At 43.3% G+C, this 24,495-nt stretch overlaps 1 protein-coding gene across 2 annotated transcripts; it reads right to left on the minus strand.

The window, feature by feature from the left end:
- Positions 1-44: 44 nt before the first annotated feature.
- Positions 45-24,050, minus strand: ssbp3b (single stranded DNA binding protein 3b). 2 transcript variants are annotated; one of them, XM_072681306.1, is made up of 18 exons: positions 23,893-24,050; positions 22,983-23,055; positions 22,775-22,836; positions 21,878-21,962; positions 10,333-10,422; positions 9,597-9,665; positions 7,829-7,888; positions 7,061-7,121; positions 6,728-6,786; positions 6,327-6,391; positions 6,058-6,106; positions 5,875-5,910; positions 4,934-4,988; positions 4,767-4,831; positions 3,706-3,778; positions 3,458-3,486; positions 3,256-3,353; positions 45-2,048 (listed from the first exon to the last, which is right to left on the minus strand). In XM_072681306.1, exons 1-18 carry the CDS (start codon positions 23,946-23,948, stop codon positions 2,030-2,032), a joined length of 1,104 nt encoding a protein of 367 aa, XP_072537407.1. In that variant the 5' UTR covers positions 23,949-24,050; the 3' UTR covers positions 45-2,029. The 2 variants fall into 2 exon arrangements, with proteins under 2 accessions (XP_072537407.1, XP_072537408.1); XM_072681307.1 differs by lacking the exon at positions 9,597-9,665.
- Between the last annotated feature and the right edge of the window lie 445 nt (positions 24,051-24,495).

Here is a 24,495-nt window from a genome sequence, read left to right on the forward strand (position 1 = left end):
AAAAAAAAAAAAAAGAAATTATGGAAACAAAGTTAAATCTGGTATTTTCTGCACATTTTAGACACGATTTTGTCTGAATTTATTTGCTGAATTTAAACATACTGGAAAAATAGAACATAACATATGAAACATGCCACATTGATTTATTCTCAGATAAACAGCAGTGTGTTAAAATGTGCAGAAGGGGGGTGTTCGCTTTACAGGACGTGTATTTACACTAACATGTAATTCCACCAGGCGCTGGCTAATGACCGGACCTGCCCCTGGAGAAAATAAAAAATAAAATAAAATTAAAAAAGCACATAAAATCGGACCCGGAAAGATCGGGCTGAACCTCCCAGATGAACTCCAGCCACTCGGCTTTTTTTCTGTACAGCATTTACACGTACGAACCACGCATGGAAAAACAGGACACAAAAACAGCCAGAAAGGAGCCAAATAATTTAGTTGTCAATATATAAACAAGCATTTTTGCCCAAAGTATGATGTACAAGCTAACAAAAGCAGTGTAAAACAACTTCTAAATGTAGAACCATTACCAAAAAGGTCTGTATAAATAGAATAACTTACGATTCTACCTGTAATATGAGTGAGTCTGGCGCCCCTCCAGCGAAGCCTAACACAAAGCAAAATCTGAACACTATTACCGGGTCTGGTTTCACACCAGCACCTTCCTTCGGGGTGGGGCGGGGGTGAAGCTACAACTTTGAATGGCAGGCCTTTCGGAACCATTATCGATAAAATATCAGACCGTTATTCAAAATAAAACAAATTGAGGCACATGGTAGTGATTTAAAAAATAATAATAATAAAAAAAAAACATAAAATAATAATAAACCCTAATAAAATAATAAACAAGGTGATATGGGTACTGTATACCATCACAAATTCAGCATAACAAGTAATCGATGCTACAAATGGCCAAACACATCAGTGGGAGAGACAAAGAGGCGAGTGTTTGGAGGTTTCTCAGAGTCCATCACTCGTAGGTAGTTTCCTCGTCCAGCTCTGATTGGACCGATGAATTATTCAGAGTTTCAGAGAAAAGGGTTTGAGACAGCAGTTCGAGAGCGATGCAAATGGAATCAGTGCAGGAAAAATAATAAAAATATGATATTAAAAAAAAAAAAAAACTGAAAGGAAAGGGCTGCTTTCTCGTTCTTTCCTCAGTGTGGAGCTCAAAGTCAATTCCATGAAAGCAGCTGCTTATAATACTTGCCAAAAAACATCAAAAACACGAAACAATAATAATAAAAAAATAATAAGAAACTAAACTAGAAGAACAGAGTGAAAGGATTTAATAGAACAGCTGTGAGCCTTCCCTTCAGAAAGGCCGGATTCTTCTCTCGGACGCGTTTTGCTGGATAGAGGAAACCCAAAAAGTAAAACAGATGCTTAAAAGGCAATAAAAAATAATTAAATTAAATTTTTTTTTAAAAAAATGCAACGGCGAGATCAAGGCCACGTATGAGAGTTCAGTGTCGAAAAGATCGTGAGGACGTTACGCAACACGTAAACCATGCTGAAGATGGCAGACTGGCTGAAGAAAGGTGAAATGATGCTTTTTCCTTTTTTTCGTTTGTTTTTTTGTTTCTTTTTTTAGCGTCTAAAACATCCAGCGATCGGGTCAGAACCATAATAATGCTCCTTCTTTTACAAAGTTGGCCTTGGAGGAGAAAGAGACCAAAAAAATTTTTAAATAAAATATAAACCAAAACAAATTAAATCAATAAAAAAGGACAACTGTTCCAGGAGTTCGTGTCACGTTTGGATTTCCTGTCTGATCTCAGAAGGCGTGGGGAGGAGGATGAAGAAGAGGAGGAAGAAGATGGGGGTGGGGTAGGAGAAGATGTTTGTTTATAATAAAAAGTAATAATCAAAAATCAGTGATCTTGCAGGAGACCACTGGTGAAAGCAGAGGCAGTTGCACGCGGCCTCGAGGATCCTGTACATGTTTCTCCGTGTCTGTAATGGATGGCCAACTGTGAGTGTTTTCCCCAGGGCAAAGAATCAGATCACACACTCATGGTCATGGAGGGAGAGTATTGCTGCAGAGAGAGAGAGAGAGAGAGAGAGAGAGAGAGAGAGAGAGAGAGAGAGAGAGAGAGAGAGAGAGAGAGAGAGAGAGAGAGAGAGAGAGAGATGAGAGAGAGAGAGAGAGAGAGAGAGAGAGAGAAGAGAGAGAGAGAGAGAGAGAGAGATAGAGAGAGAGAGAGAGAGAGAGGGAATTACACACAGGAAATGAGCACCAGCAGTTCAGGAGTGCTCCATATGGACAAAAGTATGAGACACCTGCTCATTCATCATTTCTTCTGAAAATCATGGGCGTCCAATCTGGAAAGGCCACCCCCCCCCCATGAGAACTCCCCCAATCACTTGCAATGCCCCGCTAGGCAGCCAACGCACTCGGGACGAAAGAGACAGATCTAAGGTCTGATAGGTCCGGCACAACAGCTAAAACACACCTTTGCTGACCAACATCAAACCAAGAGTGATCATCTCCACCCCCAAGAGAGCAAGGCCAATTATGCCCTCTTGGCTCCGGCTGCTGAAGGCAGGCAGCACAGTGGCAGCACTTTAGTGCACTGCACCACTCAGAGCCTGTGAGGTCAGGATGTGGGATGATGACCACCCCACCTAAACCCAAACTCATCCTAAAAGTACTGGATGGAGCTCCACCAGCATCACCACTATCATTCCAGAGAACACAGTTCTTCCACTGCTCCACAGCTCCTCAATGCTGGTGGGCTTTATACCCCTCTGCTAGCCCACGCCTGGCATTATTAAGCAGCATGGTGCCAATGGGAGAGTCCTATTTTATTGGTAGTGCAGCTTAAAGTAGCTGAATGCACTCTTTAGAAGAGGCGTCCACAAACTTCCTGAAGATGAGAGGAACTACAACTGTTGGATCAGAGGTGTTGGATTTTTACCAAAAAATAAATAAATAAAAAAAAATGATGCTGATTGGTGTAAAAAATAGTTCAGGCAGGGACGACGTTCACCTGGATTCGGCAAACAAGGCAAGTTCACTGCAAAGAATACCTGCAGGTGTCGCTGTACCGCAGCTTACATGAGGTGAGAGATTTGTTGACCATGTAATTTCCCCAATTGTAGGGTCATTCTAGTCAATATATAATAATTAAGATAAGAAGTGCAACAGCATGTTGTCCTGAGCTAGATTAGTACAGTTAAGCCAGTCATATAAACCACACACACGAGAAAGTCACCAAATTAACAAAGTTTACGTGCGCTCACATTCTCATTCTGGAAGGAGTGTAGTAGCTGCCTCCAGCATCATCATCTCTGGGGGTTCCCATATTGTTGCTCATGTTGCTCATATTGTTGGGGGAATTCTGCACAAAGCACAGAGAGATCTTCATCAGTATAGCTCACAAAGCAAACGTAACCAGTAACTGTAACTGTAACATCTGTATAATTTCAAGGCAGCTCTGCTCACCTTTGGAAGTCCGTCCAAGTCTCCAGAACCTAGAACAAGAAAAATAGCAAACGGTCACACGAGCCCAGGCCTGCGATGACCATCTTAATGACCTACAAAGGACGTGTTCACTCTCAGGCTGGATTCTCACGCATTAAAACAGACTGTGTGCCTAGAAGCGTTAAAACACAATTTGTAGACCCCTAATCAGTGACCCCTAATCAGTGACCCCTAATCAGTGACTCCAAAGAGTTACAGAAAAGACTTGCCTCCGTTCATATGCATTGGGTCCATTCCAGCCATGGCCCCTAGAGGGCCCTCTGAGCCCGGGCCTATTGGGAACTTCACAGAAGAGAGAAAGCAGAGAATCATTAGTAAAGGCCAAATGTTACACAGAGGCAGAGGAGATTTAGAAGAGGACCTGGCTCTGCTGGCAGACGTACTTATAGACCAGAACACGGCCCTTACCTGCTCACTCCCCCCTTAACCCACATGTGTTTGATCAGTTAAGACCTGGTTGGTGAAGTTTGCTTATTTGGTTTTGTGATGGAGCTTAATGAGCTTAATAATCCATGTCATTGTGTCTGTGTGCATTTGGAATAATAATAATCATCATCATCATCATAATAATAATAATCATCATCACTACTTAAAAAATATCTAATCTAATCTATAAAAGCACCAGGTACCCAAAGACACTGTATAAAGAATAAACGTTTGCAGGCTTTGTTTTATTATTACAACCAACACCACCACCACTACTATTGTTAACACAACAACCACAACCACCACTAAGTCCAATAACAACAACAATAATAAGAAGAATTTCTATTATTATTATTATTATTGTTATTAAGAAACTTGCAAACTTTATGCAGTGTATTTGGATAACTGGTGCTTTTATAGAGTAAAGTTGTTGTTATTATTATGATTAACAACAGTCTTGGATATTATTATAATTATTACTACATTATCCACTACTGTTACTACTGTTATTATAATAATAAATATTATAATAATTATCCACTACTGTTAATCATAACAAATTTCATCTATAAAAAGCACCAGGCAATTTGTAGGCTTTTTCTTCTTAATAATAATAATAATAATAATAATAAAGCCCCAGATACCCAAATACACTGTAGAAAAAAACCCAACAACTCAGATTTCCTAACCATAAGCGAAAAGCATATTCTATTATATAATATAATATTATATAATGTCAACAAATAAGAGTGTACCAACAGAAACCAGTCAACAGCATTGCAGCGAGTTCCCAGCTCTGTGCTCCTGACTGAATGAATCAGGTAATTAAAGCACTTGAACTCACATTAGTCCGGCCGCCTCCTCCTGAGTTCATCATGGTGTACAGGTTTTCACTGGAGTTGTTGGAGTCTGGAGGAACAACACAAAAGGGGTTAAATCAGGCCTGCAGTTCATGGCTGATTAGCGTCGATAAGCTACTAACAACGACACGGAATTGGGAGGGATCCAGACCTGCAGGGCTTGGGACAATTCCAGGAGTGCCAGGGGGTCCCCCTCCTTGTGGTCCCTATAGGGAACAACCTGAGGTTAGATCAGAGCTTCTTTACACAGACAAATAAAGTGAGGATTTTAATGCATTAAGAAAGCAGCGCTTGCGTGAGGGGTGGTCATATCAAAAGATTATGACCACCCCTCGTTTTAAATGAACTCATCATCAAGCCATCAGATCCACTTCTCATACAGGGGCAGTGTGTAGCTCTATAATCCAGACTGTATCCATCTATTTCTCTGCAGACTCTGAAATCAGCCTCCTTTCACCCGGTCTGTTCTTCAACGGTCAGGACCCCACAGGACTGACCACCACAGAGCAGGTGGGTAGTATTTGGATGGTGGGTCAGTCAGTCAGTCAGTCATTCTCAGCACTGCGGTGACGCTGACTGACATGCTGGTGGCGAGTGAGTTGGTAGTGCGTGTGTAGTGGAACAGACAATGCAGTGCTGCTGGAGTGTTTAATAGAGAGTGGACAGTGAGTGGACAGACAGACACAGTGTTTAAACACTCCAGCAGCACTGCTCCACAACACACACTGCTAACACACTCGCCACCAGCACGTCAGTCAGTCAGTGTCACTGCAGTGCTGAGAACGACTGACCCACCACCCAAATACTACAGCCTGCTCTGTGGTCCTGACTACTGAGCAACAAACAGGGGGAAAAGGAGGCTGATATCAGAGTCTGAAGAGAAACTGATGGATACAGTCTGGATTATAGAGCTACACACTGTCACTATATGGACAGTGGAGCTGACCTAATGGGTGGAGCTCATTTCACACCAGCAGTGATCATAATATTCACATATGACTGTATATACATATTTATATGGGCTTGTTTGGGCCGGTTGGACATATTTCTTTAAGCTGTGTCTCTCAGGATAGGTGAGGGGGTTGTACTTACCCCGTATGCGCCAGGAGAAGGCGAGGAATACGGCATCTGAGAATAAACAGTTGAGTTTTTATAGTCTAGTCTTACAGTACTGTACAAAAACTGTTATGGAAACACAACCATAATAAATACATTTTAAAACTGTATTAATATGGAAAAACAATATTATTTGAGCAGATATAAAAGCTGACTCACGTTGTTGGCGTTCGGATTAGGCCACGGTGGCCTGCCGTTTCCAGGACCCCTAAAAAAAAAAATAATAATAATAATAAAAAAAACTTGACTCTGAACAGTAACATTGTTCATGTAAAAGGTTTAAAGTCTTCAATACACACACACACACACACACACTATTTTTAATTTCAATATTATTGTTTTTTTGTGTTGTCATCTGTTGTTGTTGTGCATCATAAAACAAGCATAAATAAATAAATAAATGAATAAATGAATGAAAGCGGACTCACATGGCGACTCCTGGCATTCCGGGACCCATGGAGTTGTGTGGGGGTCTCATCCCACCTCCAAAATTCTGCAAATGCAATTAAACATTACATTAACATAAATATAAAGACATAAAAAAAAAAAATAATAAATACGTAAACAAATCCCACACAAATCACACTCCAGCTATGACAATGGACCCCCCATAAATTTCCACTGAACCTCAGCCAGTGACCAGTTACAGCCTCCAACACACCTGAGGCAGGCAGGTACTCAAAGACAGTCCAAAGTCAGGTCTGTCCAATAGAAAACGAGCTGAGGGACATTCCCCCTGGACTCCCCACATTACCTGCTCCAGGTGTGTTTGTAATGGACCAGGGTCCAAAACTGTTGTAGCTTATAATATGGGCACAGGTGGCATTACCTGGGGTCCAGGGCCCATCGGTCCCATCCCTCTTGGAACATTCATCCTCTGCATCGGCCCTTCAAAAGCACAGGGGAATAAAGATCAGTCAGAGTGAATACAAAAGAACGGCTGATGAAAGGAGCAGAGTGACGGCAGCTTCCTCCGTCTTATGTTCAGGGTCTTTGGACAGAGCTTTTGGGGTGTGAAGGTACTTCAGAAGCCACCCAGGTAAAGGTGCTCGGCTTGGAACAGGTAAAATAAAAGAGGAAGGCGTGCAGCGTCTGTAACTCTTTTTGGGTCTCTTTGTAAAGTGCAACTGCTGAAAGTGTAAAGCTTTAAAGCCGTGCTCACCCTGTAGTCTGGGGTCCATGTTGGGGAGCATGGGCTGCGCTGCAGGAACGCCCCCTGGAGGCTGCAGAAAAAAGGGAAACAATTGGATAGGTAGTGTGCAGGAATGTGGAAGCGGGTAGGATTTGCATTGGAAATGGCTTTAAGCGCCCCCTCAAAACAACATGCTTTTCTGGACAAGCTGAGAGAAGCTCCAGAAGCTTGATCTGAAGGTGGAGCAGCATGTGGGCTGTAGAGGCGGTGGAGTAATACTACAGGATTCTACACTAATATGACTCTATGGGTTCTGCAGCGTTACACAGCAGCAGTTCTGGAGAGAGGTTCTCCTCCTGCAGCTCCACCACCAAACCTCCATGTAGTGCAGTAGCAGCAGCAGCGCTCCGGCCTGGAGTGGGAATGACGGAGACGCTGTTCTCCACCTGTTAAGGTCAGTGGAGCTTCAGCCTGTTCCTGAAGCTGCTGATTGAAGGTTAAGTTGCTGCCCACCGTTGTGGTCAGTTCCAACTGCGAGGGTTAACATATGCCACTAGCGGCATTCACGCACTTGTTAGGGATATACTGATATGCGAATCGAGGGCACTGCAGAAATGGGGACCTACTGGATCAGAATTATAGAAATAATATTTATAATAAACTTATTTCTGTAATATTTAATGAAGAAAATGCAGATATTTAATTTTTAATAAATATCATCACATACTCATAAGACACTCCCACCCACAGCGCTATTGGACTGCTGAGGCTTTGCTGCTTATAATAATAAAAACTCACCTGGTTGCCCATTCTGATCGGGGGTCTTGGTCCTCCACCGAAACGAGGCGACATAAAGGGCTACAATAGACAGGCAGTTCTGTTAACATGGAGACTTGCATTTCTATTATTATTATTATTATTATTTCCTCCTTACTTTAGTCAAAACCACGTAAATACACCCTACGTCTTGTAAACGTAGAGCGCATTACTGTTACTGTGTGTTACTATAACAGTCCTGTCACCCAGCAAACCATTCAGGGCCCAGTTTCCTGAAAGCACTGTAGACCTGAGACCATCTAGAGGGGCCCATATCATGGGGAGTCAAAACTTCCCTGTTTTTTTCCTAAAGCAGGAGTCTGATGTGGCGTGATGTTCACGCTCCAGTCCGTGCAGGAAAATATGAGCACTCACCCAACCTTCAGCATTCTAGCCTAGAGCTGAGGTTATGTACATATCAGTGCCATCTTGTAGGGGTGGGCGATATGTTAAAAATATCATATCACGATATTTAAAAACCTTTTCACAATACACAATATTTATCGTGATGCACATGATTGCGGACGAAATGCATCAGTAGAAACACATTCTTAGAAACTTATTCAAATTCAAATACTCTCCCGTAGTTAGAGCAGTGATATTTACTCATAATTGGCTGCACTTTATCTAATTAAACGAGGCTAATTACACTGTTCGCAGTTGGTCAGTGTTCTTTAAGCACTGATGATATTCTTGATATGCTTAGATAAGCATATTGTACCACAATAACAAAATATATCATGATATGCTAAAATATCGTCTTATCGCCCAGCCCTACTTTCTTAAATAGGCATTGCATTTCTGAAATTGTAACAGCAATGGAGGCGGAGGGGGGACCTCCTCCCCCATGTAACTCTGGGTCTTTATTAGGTCAGATACCATAAAATTAAACATCATTTTTAGCAATTAGGCAAAACTGACTGGGCTTCAGACTGTAAATGCCACCAAGTAATTAGCTGGATCAATGAGGCTTCCAGAAGAACAGTATCTTTTATTTATAGTAAGTATAGTATAAATATGTAGAATGGGCAGAACCATGTATCAGAGGGGTAAGCTGGGGAAAACGGCATGGACTAATGCCTTTGGGTAGTCCCATAACCCCACAGAGCTCATCTGACTCCCAGGCATGTAATGGGTTCAAGACCAACCCCCTACTGTACGCCCTGTCCACATGGGACGTTGGGCACTTTTATAAATGCATATAAATGTGGGACTGCCCAGAAGTCTATCCCTTTTGGGAGGAGGTGGTTGAATTTCTCTCTCTCTCCACTGATTAAGTCACACGTCCCCATGGACCCTGAGCTTCATTTGCTTAATGATGACTCAAGATGCTACATTAAAGGAGGATCCCAGGAAGTGTGTGTGTGGCTGGCTGACTGGATTAACTGCAGTAAAGAGGGTCATCGACCAACACTGGTCACCCCTCATCACCCATCCGTACATCAGTGGCTCCGTATCCTATTGGACCTACTTTATCTGGAATTATCGTCCGCAAGAATCAGCGAACGCAGCCACTAGACGTCTTCAGATGGGGTACACAGTGGGGTACGCAAATATCAGTCATCGCTCACTCTGCCTATAGCCCGTACAAACTACTGACAGTGCTTTCAGAAAAGTAGTCCCCAGATCAGGGGTGGTGTGGAGGGATACAGAGAGAGAGAGAGAGGAGAAAAATAAGTGCAAAGGGAGTGAGCAGAGGCAGGCGTGTGCTGGGGAGGAGTGTGCGGAGTGTGCTGGGGAGGAGTGCTACCTGGCCGTGAGGTCCCATCATGCTGTTAGGAGGCTGAGCATGAGGAGAGGACTGCGAGCCGGGTGGGCCCTGAGGGGAGAGAGAGAGAGAGAGAGCGAGAGAGATACAGAGCGCAAGAGAGAGACAGGAGATAGAGAGACGCAGAGAGAGCGAGAGAGATACAGAGACACACAGAGAGAGAGCAAGACCCAGAGAGGGAGACAGAGAGGGATAGGGGCAGAGACACAGAGCGAGAGACCCAGAGAGAGAGAGAGACAGACAGACAGACAGACAGACAGACAGACAGACAGAGAGAGAGAGAGAGAGAGAGAGAGAGAGAGAGAGAGAGAGAAATGAGAGAGAGAGAGAAATGAGAGAGGAGGAGGAGTGGGAGGAAGAGGAGGCGTTAGGCATTATATTTAAAGAGCAAAATAAACACAAATAAAATGCAGAAAAACACAGAACTGCAGGAGCACACACACACACACACACACACACACACACACACACACACACACACACACACACACACACCAGGTGCAGCACGGCTGAGTGAAGAAGTGGGGAAACAGGGGGACACTCAAACAGAGACCAAAGCAAAGCTTCGGTGGACGGCTCGAAACACGGGACCTCACTGGCGTCGCTGCACATGTGGTGAAACACAGCACCAGTACAGACACACGGATTTACAGGGGAACCAGTCAGTGCTCCTCTCCGAACCATCAAGCATGGAAGCAGTGTGGAAATTAGGTCTAACCTGGAAGAATCCAGGGGGCATGGGACCACCTGGCATCCCCTCACCGGGGGGCATGTTCCCAAGCACTGGACTGGGGGCTGCTGCTGCGCTCTGGGGAGAGGGAACACAGACACACAGACATTATTAACAGGGTAGAGGAATCTGTACAATTTGAAATAACAGGCCATCAGTGTGTGATATGCCTCTCTGATGGGTGCAGCCTATCAGAGTAAACTGTGCATAGAGGGGTGGGGCTTATGTTACGGGCATACACACACTTGAATGACTGGGTCTTTTCACCCTAAAGAGTTCATAAAGGGGTTGTGATGTTAGGGGGGTGTTTGGGGCCACTCAGTCTGTCTGTCAGTCTGCCAAACGTCTACAGATGAAGGGCAGCATGAAGGAAGAGGAAATGAAATGGAAAAACAAAAGAACATGAAGGAGAAGAAAATAAGAATAAAGACAAACAGGCAAAGAGAAAGAAGAAGCCGTGGAGAAGATGAAGAATCATGAGAAGCTAAAGAAGATAAAGAAGCGATGATGACGATGATGATGGAGGCGAACAGGAGTAGAAATGAAGATAACGGACTAAAAAAAGAGGAAGACAAAGATGAAGAGGCTGTAAAAAAGACAAAGTCAGGCAGTTGGAAGAGAGGCGGTGGCTGGTTGCCCGTGTGTCGGAGGGGAAGTGGCAGTCCTCACCCTCCCAGGGTTATATGTGATGGGCTAAAGTACGAACAAGTAGGCTGAGTAATTGGCTAAAACTGGGAAGAAAAATAGGGCTTTAAATAAACAAACAAACAAAATAATAATAATAATAATAATAATTATTATTATTATTATTTTGTTTGTTTGTTTATTTAAAGCCCAGGAGAAAGAAAAAAATGTAGGGTGGTTTCTCGGGTTTTACTGTGCAATGTGTTTAAGAGAAATTGACATTTCGTTGTATTTCATAACCCATGGACAACATTTCCCCTCAATTCCAAATAAAAATATTTACTATTTAGAGCATTTCTTTATTTGCAGAAATGACATCTGCTCAAAAATGCTAATAAATGATGATAATAATGTAAAAAAGTTATTATTGAAATTCAAACATCACAGTGCTAATATCTGAACTCTGAGAGCATTCAGAAATCACCATGCTGAAATAACCTCGACGGCCAATCACAGCTCTCATGTCTCGGCCGGCTCTCCACTAGTCTTTCACATCACTGTTGGGACTTTATGCGGTTTGCAGTCTGCAGATTCAGCTAACTCAGCTCTGTTTGATGAAGTTACTGTATATAATATCCATCTGTCCCACACAAACAAACATGAATAAGCAAAATAAAATTGAGACAATATATAAAGAAAATAAATGTTTTTAAATTATATATATATATATATATATATATATATATATATATATATATATATATATATATATATATATATATATATATATATATATATAAATAATCACACACACACACACACACACACACGTTATGCATGAATGTATGCATGTATGTATAAAAAAAATATATAAATAATAATAAAAAATAACCCAACACCACTCCAGCGGTCCTCTGAGGGAAACACCGAGCCGTCGTCTGCTCTGGCTGAAACTGCTTGTTTTCTACATTAGCATCACATTAGAATCCCCTACAGTACAAAACAGCCATTTCTCATCTCCTTAAATAAGGTTCTGCTGTAAACACCATTATTCAGACACCGCATTAAACTCCGTCCCTGTGATTTCAGAGCCCAGCAGGACGCCAATCTCTCACAGGGAAAAGGGAAGGAGGAAACCCGGCGGAGCTGCTGGGCTTCATAGTGCTCCTGGCCGTCAGAGCGCTCTGCCTGGATCAGTTCTCGTGGTCGTGTTGTGATCAGCGCAGACTGGAAGTAACATGATCCTAAATCAGCCCTGCCACTCAGACGCTGCTGTAGGAGCACAGCTGACGCCCTGGAACTCAAATCCAGCTTCGGAGAGCCACAGCCGTGCACTGCTGAACGCTTCCCCGCTCACACACACCTGATTCTGCTCCTTCCGGCAGTGTAACGTGTGTAAAGGTGCCACCTGCTACCCTGACGGCCGTGATCTCAGGACTGCTGGAGGAGGCTTCTTTACTCAAATTGTGCTTCTGCTGTTGGGCTGAACTTGCTGAGACGTCCTGACCTGGTCATGCTGGTCAGCTGTTCCACTTGTAGATGATTTAGTGGACAGTGGAACAGCAGCTGATCTCTAACTGTTCTGAGATCTGTTTAAACCCCTTCCATCTACAGACTCCTCTACAACATCTCCACCCTTCTTTCTGAAGGCCTCTGAGAGCTCTCTGGATCTGGCCATGATGGTGATCTTCACCATGACTTTACACTGGTCATCACTGGAACAACAACACCAGGGGTAAACCAAATTAGCATGGCTACTCAGGTACTGTCTGCGGCCAATTAGCATTGAACCACCACCTACAAAGCACACACACACTGTTTTCCATAAACATGGAGCTTCAGACACCAAACATATCATACTAGCTGACCAACTAGATTTGCAGTAGGGTTCAAAACATGTAAATCGTCACGGTTACTAAAACAGACAAAAAAAAGAAAAGAAAAAAAAAAGAAAAACAGCAGCGGTCATTTAGGAGCATTTCTACTGCTCCATTAATCATTAAATTATAATACAATATAAACGAACAACTGCCAGATTCACATTATGGACAAAAACAGCCAACTAAATTGAGATTTTTTTCATTCAGTTTTTGCATGACAGTCAACCTCTTGATCATCCGGTTATAATAAATAAATTGCACCAAGTGTGTTAATGCCATCCACAGCATGGACCATCAATCTGAGCTGATCCTGGGTCAGCAGTGGATGCCTACAGCACCAGGTCACATCTCAGCACGAGGTGTGTGTGTGTGTGTGTGTGTGTGTGTGTGTGTGTGTGTGGCCTGTGAAGGAGCAGTGTGAAATATCTCAGGCGGAGAGGGTGGGGCCGGGACGCTCAGTCCAGTAGAACCACAATCCAGTAGGCAAACTCATGCTTACATTACCATGGATAAACAGAAAGCACTGAAGAGCTACTTTACCTGGACAGCCTAAAAAAATAAGCCAAGATACTGGAAGGAAAATGTTCGTTTAAATATAAATAAAAATAATAATAATAAATAATACATGCAAATATTTAAAAATATAATTTACAACTAAATAATGATCATAAATAAAATAATAATCATAAATAAAAATAATTACAAATAAATAATACTACTAATAAATAATAATTTAAACCAAATAATAAATAAATAAATAATATTAATTCGAAATAAATAAATATTAATACTTTAAAATAATACTACTACTACTACTAATAATAATAATAATAATAATAATAATAATAAGTGCGGTACAACGGGTAACACTATTACCAGTCAGTGAGCTTTCACACCATGTAGAAGACCAGGGTTCAATTCCCGGTCTGGTTGACTATGCTGGGCTAGTCCTTGGGCAAGACTCAGAACACTACTCTGGCCACCTCTGTAATACGAGTAACCCTGTAAGTCGCTCTGGATAAGAGCTTCAGCTAATATGCTTATATAGCCGTGCACCAGATACACACCGACCAGAAATGTGATAAATTTTATAATCCATGTCTATGCAACCATTTCTCAACCCCTCTTAAACCCTAAGAATTACACAGCCTTTTTTTTTTTTTTTTAAGCTACAGCATCTGTAGGAGACATATGTAAATGACCCCTGTTCTGATTGGCTTGCGTTATAACTTACATTATTCACACATTTCGTTTTTCACGATTTGAGCCCTGATTCCCATCTTCACGTTCGACTTCGGGTGAATTGTAAACTGCTCCACACCGTCTGAAGCACCCAGAAGACGCCACACCATGAGTAACTGTCAGGGCCAGAGCCTGGTTACATAACACCCCTCGGGCTTTTCTCTTAAGTATAAACCCTAAGGGATTTTCCCCCCGACCCACGGGAATTATTTAAGCACGGTGCATAAAATTCCTCAGAGGTTTCACTGAACTGAGGGAATATGGTGAGGGATTTACAACAGCGAGGTTGTGCTACGCTAAAGATCCACTGTAATAATGACAACTCCCAGTGGCAGGAGCTGCAAATCTGCAGGTGAAGCATGGCTATGCGGTGCGGATCTTAAAACACGCGTCCCGATAAAGGACTGTGCTCAATCTTTCCAAAGCTTAAGGTGGAGGTTTGCTTTCTTTGGAGGTGTCCGTTTATTTAAAAAAAAAATTTAATTAATATAAAAAAGGGTAGGGCTCCCCCTACAGTTTGGGAGAGTAATTCACTTTTACCCCACTGCTGTAAATACAAGTCATGCTTATGGACAGATGTACACATGCATTTCTGGACAAGCTGAGAGAAGCTCCAGAAGCTTGATCTGAAGGTGGAGCAGCATGTGGGCTGAGGTGGTAGAGTAATACTACAGGATTTTACACTAATATGACTCTATGGGTTCTGCAGCGTTACACAGCAGCAGTTCTGGAGAGAGGTTCTCCTCCTGCAGCTCCACCACCAAAGCTCCATAGTGCAGTAGCAGCAGCAGCGTTCCGGCCCGGAGTGGGAATGACGGAGACGCCGTTCTTCCCCGTTACAGTCAGACGAACGGTATTGGGCGATTTTCGGCCAAATAAATGCAATCTGCAGATATGTCTTTAATTTTACTGACCCAGTTGGACACACCTCCTACTTAAGAGATCTAGGACTCCACTTGGAAGGCCCAATCGTCATGATGCTCATTGCTATTGTCCATTTTCACGTCTTCCACCTGTGTGGTTTAAACAGCAGCGCTGCTTGTGAATATCTCTATGCTGATGGGAGCGGTGGTCTCGAAACGAGGGGTGTTCAGGTCAGTTTCTGGAGTATTGTTACGTATCTCTGCAGCGGAAAACAACACAGCAGGAGCCCCACTGACTGAAAACAGCCCAGACAGACATTCGTCAACAGTGAGACGTTCGTTGCTATCTCGGCAGTGAATTGTCAACACAGGCGCGTGCAGCCTGACACTCGTACACCCCCCCCCATGCTTTACACCACTGAAATATCAACCCGCCAAGGTCAGTCTGACCGCACCTGGCTCTTAAAGGGATGGTGAGAGACTAGCTGATTGGTTTATTACTGCACGTTACGCCCAAAACAAACACACCCCTGATTCATTAAGAGACTCAGTACATGACTTTTGGGCGTTTCGAACCGCACAGGGCGAACTTTTCCCATCATTACCATAGCAAAGACACACAGACACGCCCCCTAAATCAAGCTGTACGATGCACCATGGACGGCTCGCATACAGAGCGCCCTGAGAATCCATCACTCAGCCCAGTACGGTGAGCATCGGCACACAGTAGAGCTAGCAAACACTGTAGACCACGGTTTACAGCACTCTCTAATTTTGAGGTAAAATGGCTACATGATGCTGTAAGAGATCTTAAGATGCTTTATGTATCTGGACAAGGAACATTACCTCAGAAATCAGACACTGTCCATCATCTGTTATAAAAAAAATAAATCAAATTCTAAATTCAGGGAGAGATCCCTAGCAGAAGAACCCAGGCCCAGCTAATATCAGGTGGTTCTTCACATAGAACATAGATCCAGAGATCTTCGCGATCACACCGGCGCAATTTAGACTGACAACTGCACAGCAATTCTTCCCTCCCTCGCCTGCTCTTCACTGCATACTGTTATTATCCTTATCCCACCATTTATCTGCTCTGCTGTTACACGCTGTGGGTAATGTCCTCATCACAGATTCACCTGCTGCTCCACAGAACAGCCCGTCGTATCAAGCACTGCGCGCTGAGCCGTCCTACTAGCTGGAGGATTGCTTTCCTAAGGCCTGCCTCACCAATCACCAGCGTCCACATGCTGGACATTGGGCCGGTCTCAAAAAGCCGGCTAACTTTCAGCTTAGACGGATCTGACTATGGACCTTTCCATGGATCTTCTGCCTCATGATGGTTGGTGACCACTATTTTTTTTAAGATGTTGGCCTGATCAAGGTCATCTTTCTAGCGGAAGTGGACCCCTTTCCTTAGTAGCCTATTAGGTAGGCCATCATGATCTTTACGGACCTTCCTCCATGGTTCTCCATGGTTAAGAGCTTCAGGTGACTTGCCCTCCCAGTAATGGTAGTATGGTGTGACTGGGAGTCCTAGCTAGCTAGAGAATTGGAAATGACTAAAACTGGGGAAAATAAGAACCCAAATGAACAGAAAAAGGCACATATGGCTCTTTTCAACCAAATGGATACCCATAGAACAGGCCCATTTGCGCACCCCCCACCAAAATACAACGCCCCCTTCGACAGACGCGCAGCCAACCACACCTCTTTTTCGAACTGCCGTTGAAGTGACATCACCAGGCAACCAACGCGCATGGAGGGAAGCGCTGTATACCCGGCTCTGGCGCACCGGCTAGCGACGTGATCAGGATTTGAACCAGCGACTCTCTGATCACAATGACAGCGCCTTAGCTAGACCACCCGGGGCCAAACCAAGGGATCCGAACCAAGGCTGCATCATCAACAGGGGGGGGGGGTTGGGTACGCACCCAACAATTCAAAATTAGGACCTAGAACATATTATATGAATACAGACAAAACCACAAATCAATAACCTGCACCAAACAATATAGAGGATCCACTGCCCGGTACTAGACTCTAAGCAAAAAGGGTTCTAGATTTCACTGTAAGAGTTACTGGACTCCTAACAATAGCAGACCCCTACAAAGGTCCTCAAAGAACCCTCTACCAGAGGATTTCCATCATAAGCAAGCACAGAAAGGAGCATTTAGATATCCCAACGGTTCTTTCCAAACAGAACCGCTGCCTTTACTACTAAAGAACCCTTGAAGAACCCTTTGTGCTTCGAGAGCTTAGTGTAAAATGCTGCCCTCAGTCTTCTCCACGAATCTACATCTCCTCTCTAAAGCCTCTGCATCTCCCCTCCTCCCCCTCAACCTGCTTACCCACCAGCTTCCTGACAGCCATCAATCACGCTGTAACCCCGCCCACCGCACCCCTGAGGGAGAGAGGGAGGGAGGGAGGAAGGGGGGCCCCTGGGGCTCAGCATGAAGACAACATGGCTTCTGTTTAAAGCACTGCAGCCACAGCCTGCTCCTCCTCCTCCTCCTCCCCCACCCGCTCCCTCCTTCACCTCCCCCAGAGAGCTGGAGCCCAAAGCTCAGAGCCACTGCCCCCACCACAGCGTGAACAAAGGCACGACCGAGCCAACACCAGGCCTTTTCTCACCACGCAGACCCAAATCAAACCCCTACACGCTTCCACAGAGGGAAACAACCCCCCCAGATAGCAAAAGCAAACAGTGAGGCCTAACGTGGCCAGGTCAGGAATTCCTGCGCCACAATTAAACCCCTAAATGTAGTCGATCAGCCAAGACAAGCTTGCTGTCTGAAGTTGGGCTTCTTTAGCGAGGACATGGTGCTACAAGGCTAATGCAGCTAACAAGGAATGTAAGCTTATACCCCACCAATTAGCATGGAGGCTAACGGCAGGTTTAAATCAATACAGGCTGTGTTCAGTAATTGCTTACGTGGTTTCTGACACTGCTATCTATAAACACGGAGCAGTCTATGGACAGAATCAGGGCTGGAGGTGGAATATATATATATATATATATATATTTGGGCTGTACTCTATATCCTATATGGACAAAAGCATTGGTCAAGCATACCTGACCATCCACGGCTTCATCTAAATTTAAGGGCATTCAATTTTTAAAAAAGAGATTCTCCTGCTTTTGTCCAGAGAAGGAGACTTTCTACTATATTTTGGAGGAGAATTACTGTGAGGATTTGATTGCATTCAGCAACAAGAGTGTCACCTCACCACCTCACCTCATCCCAAAAGTATTGAATGGACCACCACCACCACCACCACAATAATCACTCCAGAGAACACGGCAGTTCCTTCACAGCTCAATGCTGGGGGGCTTTATACCCCTCCAGCCCACACCTGGCATTAGTAGGCATGATGTTACGTCCCTACAGGGCCAAGACAAGTTGCACATCTGTGCCAGAATAGGCTGCAACCTAAAGCGACTGAAAGGCGTCCACAAACATTTGGCCATATAGTGCATCAACATTAGCCTGGGGGCTAGCAAGGGCTAGAGGGGGTATAAAGCTCCCAGCACTGGGCTGGAGTGATGACGGAGCTCCATCCGATACCTTTAGGATGAGTCTACAGTGGCAGGGCTAGCCATCATACATCAGAACTAGGGATGCAACGATCCGGCTTTTTCAGTTCTGATACCGATACATGAACTTTGCATATCGGTCGATACCTGATACCGATCCGATATTAAGGCATCAGGATTGACTTCAACATTACTTTCTATAATATAACAAATTAACACGGATATAAATGCACTAAACTGCCATTTGTCATTAATTTATTTGTACATTTAGTGCAGTCTCGACAACAAATTCAAAAGCGAAAGGATCGGTTCCATGGATCGGCCTAATTATCCGATACCTGATCCAGCTAATTTTGTTAATATCGGGAACGATATGCAATCCCAATATCGGATCAGTACATCCCTAACCAGAACCGGACCTCACTGATGCTCCCAGAGCTGAACACAATCAATGTTCCACACAGCAATGTTCCAAGACATCCAAGAAGGGTCTATTAACCCCCTTAAAATGAGGAAAACCAACAAAACAACAGGTGTGGAAGTGTCTACATACTTTCGGTGGAGTTCTCCATATAGAGTAGAACTTCACTGAATGCCTGTGAGCCATTTAGCATCCCATGAGCATCCATAGAAGATACCATCAGCGCCACACACACACACACTTACACACTTTCAAACTGAGCTGAGCTTGCATTTGTAACATTGCAATATTTAAAATAAATAAATAAATAAATAATAATAAAAATAATAATATTAAAAAGTGCTTTCTGATCAGACCAATCAAACAAGCCAACCGAAATCTCAGACATCACCTCGAAGCAAACCCGCCTCACACAACCTCCCTCCACTCACTCGAATCCCAATCAATCACATTTGCATAAACAGTTTAAGTTCATTCACCCACTTGATTGACCTCCTCGCACACCTCATACAAGCCCCTTCATTCAGCCCAGCGGTCAGAAGGAACGACACGCTTCAGGGACGAAGCTCCCCACCCCTTCAGTCTACTCAGGACTGTTCTCTTAATAATAAGGGCTGGGCGATACGCTAAAAATACTACATCATGATATTCATCACGATACATTTTACTCTTCAGATCCTCTCCTGTACTGAATACAGTGATTTCTACTCTACATCTGCTGCTCTTCATCTGATGAACCCTTCAGTCTAATCACACTGTTAGTAATGAAACCTGCAGCTGATCAGTGTTTATTAACACTAACTAAGTCTCCTCCATATGATTAGAAAAGAATATTGTTATCACCATAACTAAATTTAATCACGATATGATAAAATATCGTCATATTGCCCGGCTCTAAGTAGAAGTGATGAACCTTATAATAATAATAATAATAATAATAAAGTTTAAAGAACCTTCACTTAATGTAAAGGAAGGTCCTTCACTTTCACACATCCCCGTTACAATAAATAAATAAATAAATAAATAATAATTGCACTCTATGGAAGTAAAGGTGGTTCCTCCGTGAGCCACTTGTAGCACCTTCACTTTCACTGGACTTGAATGAGGGTAGGCCCAAGTTAGATCATGAAGCTAGATTACGGTAACACACTGCTTGGCTGTTTGGGTGGGGTGTTCGTGCTCTAGTCCTCGTTCCTGCTTATCAGTAGCAGCAAGTCCTGACCGAGGCATTAATACCGAAAGTGGCAGCATTTTCTACTGCCTCAACACAAAACCGCTCAATTACATGAGTTGGCTTTTATGGGCAGTGAGTCAACAAGCCCAAGCAGTGGCTTTATGAGATGAGCGGTCATTAAACAATCACAGTCTGCCGGGTCAGTGTATGAATATATGAAAATCTGGCCTTTTTTTTTTACAGTATAATATATAATATACTATAAGGCAGAGTGGAGTCTATTTAATAAGCACAGTTAATAAGATTGTTCACAAAAAGCACACACACACACACACATTATATATACATACATACAAACACATATATAAAACCATTATACATATATGATTTATATATATTTATTTATATCTCTTTTATAAGGAATGAAACTCTATATGAAGCTATTTCTGAGGGCAGTAAGTGCTTATCTGCTCAAAAACAGCAACATGAGATTAATACACAAATAAATAAATAAATATACATACACAACCAACCAACCCACTGTGATTGCTGTGTTAAATTCCCAGTGCTCTCCTGGAAGAAGGCCAGCATTTCCAGTTGCCATCCAGCACCTAGTTTATCTTATAAGTGCGTCATTAAAAGTAAATCAGGTGAGCTGCTGGTGGAATTGAACATTTACATTACATTTAAGGCATTCAGCAGACGCTCTTCCTTCTCCAGAGCGACTTACAGAAGAGCTTCACCGTTTACTGAAGAAGAACCTCAGCTAGTTTAACTAGACTAAAAATGAAAGATCCTCCAATCTTAGACTCTACTAAACACCATAACACCAGAATACTCTTTTATACACATTTATACAGAGATCAGCCCCCGAACCCCTGCTCTTCTAACCGTGTTCTTCAACATTGGCCAGTAGAGTTACTGACAAACAGCACATTCTGACCCCTGACTTTATGTTTATCTGGCTTTATTCTAATGTTAGAGTTTTACAGCACTGGCTATTGCGCAAGAAGCAGTTTTGAGAGTTCAGAAATCAAGGTGACGGCAAAACCTTTAAATCAGGCTTTAATTAGTTTTTTAATTTAATTAACAACTTAAATATTTATTTATATTTAATAAATAAATATTTATTTATACTGTGTTTTGTCTTCTCTTTATACTCACCCCACATTTGAGCAACACTTATTTTTAAGAGTGTAGAGTAATTGACTATATGGTGAAAACATCCATTGTACATATTGCCTAAAATAATAATAATAATAATAATAATAATAACAATAATCATAATATGTTTAATTCAGAGGATTAATTTAACAGATTTCTACAGCATGTTACCTGGCATTAATGCACTCAAACTATGGATTCATTACATAATTGCAACAATAATTAAAGAAAGGTTCAGAACTTCATCTCTGAACATCACATTTGGACCCATATTGATGCTGTAATTTACAATACGCTGATTTACGATTCACAGCAGTAAAAAATCCAAACCCAAACGCAAAAACCTAGTCTAACAGTTTCCCAACCTCATATTAGGCGACATACAGCTTGTGTAAAAGGAACAGGATTGAACCCAAAACAACAGAGTCATGGTTTTTCTAAGGTGGCGATGAAACTTGCTAAGCAGCGTTTGCACGGAATGAAGGCAACAATACATCCAACCCCTGAAACTGACTATTAATAAATAAATAAATAAATAAATAAATCAATCAATTAATTAATTAATTAAAATAATCACTGTTCATGTAAAAGCTGGTGAAAACACCTCCAATCACTCAGAATACTCACGTAGTCATGGAAGGCCTTGGCCTCACTCGAGTGTTCACAGGAGTCCCTCCTCTCTGGGGCCGCACAGTACAGATCCCAGAACACGCTAAGGCAGAAAGAGACCAGCGGGTCAACCGTGTACACTTACAACAGTAAACAGCACGCTGCACAGCCCAAACTTCTCAATATTAACCTCTGTGAATAAGAGGAGATCACAGATGTCTGCAATCTGCAAGCCAGCTGTGAACCAGGGCTGTATGAATATAGCATGTGTGTGTGTGTGTGTGTGTGTGTGTGTGTCGGCTATCGCTTCTTTAAAATTTAATGAAAAGTGAAATATTTACATTTTTACGGTACTGATTTTAAATATACCCTGAAATCAGATCAGTATCAGCAGCTAATTGCATTTTTAAAAACTTGACTTGGACTTGACCAATATATCAAAGTAATTGATGACTACATATTTATTGAACATTAGAAGAGCAGAATGCTGGATTACTGAGATACAGAACAGCATGTTGTGCATTTTACAGCATCCAGAACCCTCTGCTACTGTTCTAGTTCTCTAGTGTGGATCCAAATGGGTTTAGGCCCAATTTCTACATTTTAGAAATACTTACCCTTCACAGTCAGCTGATATGTATATGGAAAAATCTTAAAAAATATCATCACTGGTCCACAATTCCCATTTCTCTAGTTATTCCTGCTGTATCGAATTCAAGACCACCCTGATTTCAAACCAACCCCTGACTTTCCTTCATGTTCTCTGGGAGCTTGAATGCTGTGGTTCATCCAACAGCAGCACAGTAGCAGTGTACTCCACAATGCACTTCATATGGTGCATCCTTAGACCCCCCGGCCCCCGAATCAACAAGTTAAATACTTTTAAACACTCCAACGCACACACTGCCCACTTACCACCACCACGAATGCAGGAACCCTGGAGGATCTCCCAGAGTGATGTTCTTTTCCCATCGAATCTGCAACCAGAGTGGTAAGAGAAGCTTTAGCACTCTACCAGTGCCTGCCAGGAGGCTCAGGGGCCTACCATACACACACACACACACCACTGTTCACTGCAGGACGGACTGTCCTGAGTGCAAGTATGCAAGTATGCAAGTCTCACCTCCGAAAGAAAGGTCTGAGCTGACTTCTGTGCACCGATGTGAAGCAAATACTCGTAAACATAAAGAGCCAGCCTGCAGAGGAGGAAAAGCAGCAGATTAGAAACAGTGGGAGCACAACTAGTCACATCCAGAGCTGGCTTGCATTGGGGGGTGGGCTGCATTGGAGGATAATTATCATCAGGCATTGTGGTGGTCTACCCCTCCCATGCAAAACATGAGGGAGGAGGAGGGGGGGGCAAAACAAAAGAAATAAATTAATAAATAAATTTATTTAAAAAAAGAAGAAAACAGGGGTTACTATTGGGATGAAAGGAGATGATGCACTGTTCTAGCACATGCACGCGCTTAGTAAAAGTAGAAAAGCACTAAAACAAGCACAAAAGAGGAGAACCCACAGAACCCACTCCCTCCCAATGCTGCTGTGTTTCAAATGCAACACACACACATATACACACACACACACACACACACACACACACTAGCATGCATTCATCTAGATACCCATTTAGGACACAAATGCATCAGATGCATCAACACAGGCCACAGGAAACTGGTCTGGAGCAGGGAAAGCAGGGGGAAGCACAGCAAAAGGTGGGCAAAACGCTCGCGCTGCGGGTTAAGCAGAGATATGGGCGTGCAAACAACAAAAAGAGAGCCAAGAAGAAGAAGAATGGCGAAGGGCCACTTTCGATTCAACGCTGTGCTGATGGCTTCCAGCAGCCAGCCTGGCTTCATATGCAGCCGAGCCTACACCGCTCTAACAATGGGCTCCGTCGAAGGCACCAAAAAACACTCACTCACACACACACACTCACGCACACGCACGTACATACATGCATGCACACACACACACACACACACACATAGCTACAGCACAAGCACGACGGTTCGATACACATAAAGCCTTACTTTTCCCGAGCCTGGCCGTCCGATGGCACCACGGAGCTCTTGCCTTTAGGAAACATGCTGCTGTGGCTTTATTGCACGGGGAGAATGGCCCGTTTCCCTTTCCCCCTGTTTTCAACAATTCATCTGTCAGGGATCCCGACCTGCGCGCGCAACTCAACTCCCCTCACAGCGCGCGCGCAACTCAACATGACTGCTGGGAGCCGGGGCGGGCTCGCGCCGAGCGACCGCCGGGGCGACCAATGGGAGAGCCGGGACGCGCGCCCACGTCACGCCGCCTTTCTGCGCTCGCCTGGCTTAAAGCGGTCAGCACGGATCAGCAGCGGGGCCGGTTCTGCAGCTCTGTGAGGGTCTAGCGTGGTGAGGGCTGAAGCACAAAGACTGACCGAGGCTAGGGGCTGGGTTCTAGATATGGCATTAGATCTTACAGAGGGGTTCGGCTGCAGCCCAGATCTCGCGCTTTAATAGTCATCTGATTGATTGATAATAGTGGCATTGTGTAAAAACAACAACAACAACAACAAAAAAGCAAAGCAAAATGTGCAATAAATATGAAAAGGAATGTAAGAAAATAGAAATTTGTAAAATAATAATAATAATAATAAG

This window comes from Salminus brasiliensis, chromosome 6, assembly GCF_030463535.1.
Source record: "Salminus brasiliensis chromosome 6, fSalBra1.hap2, whole genome shotgun sequence".
In the NCBI taxonomy this organism is placed as follows: domain Eukaryota; kingdom Metazoa; phylum Chordata; class Actinopteri; order Characiformes; family Bryconidae; genus Salminus; species Salminus brasiliensis.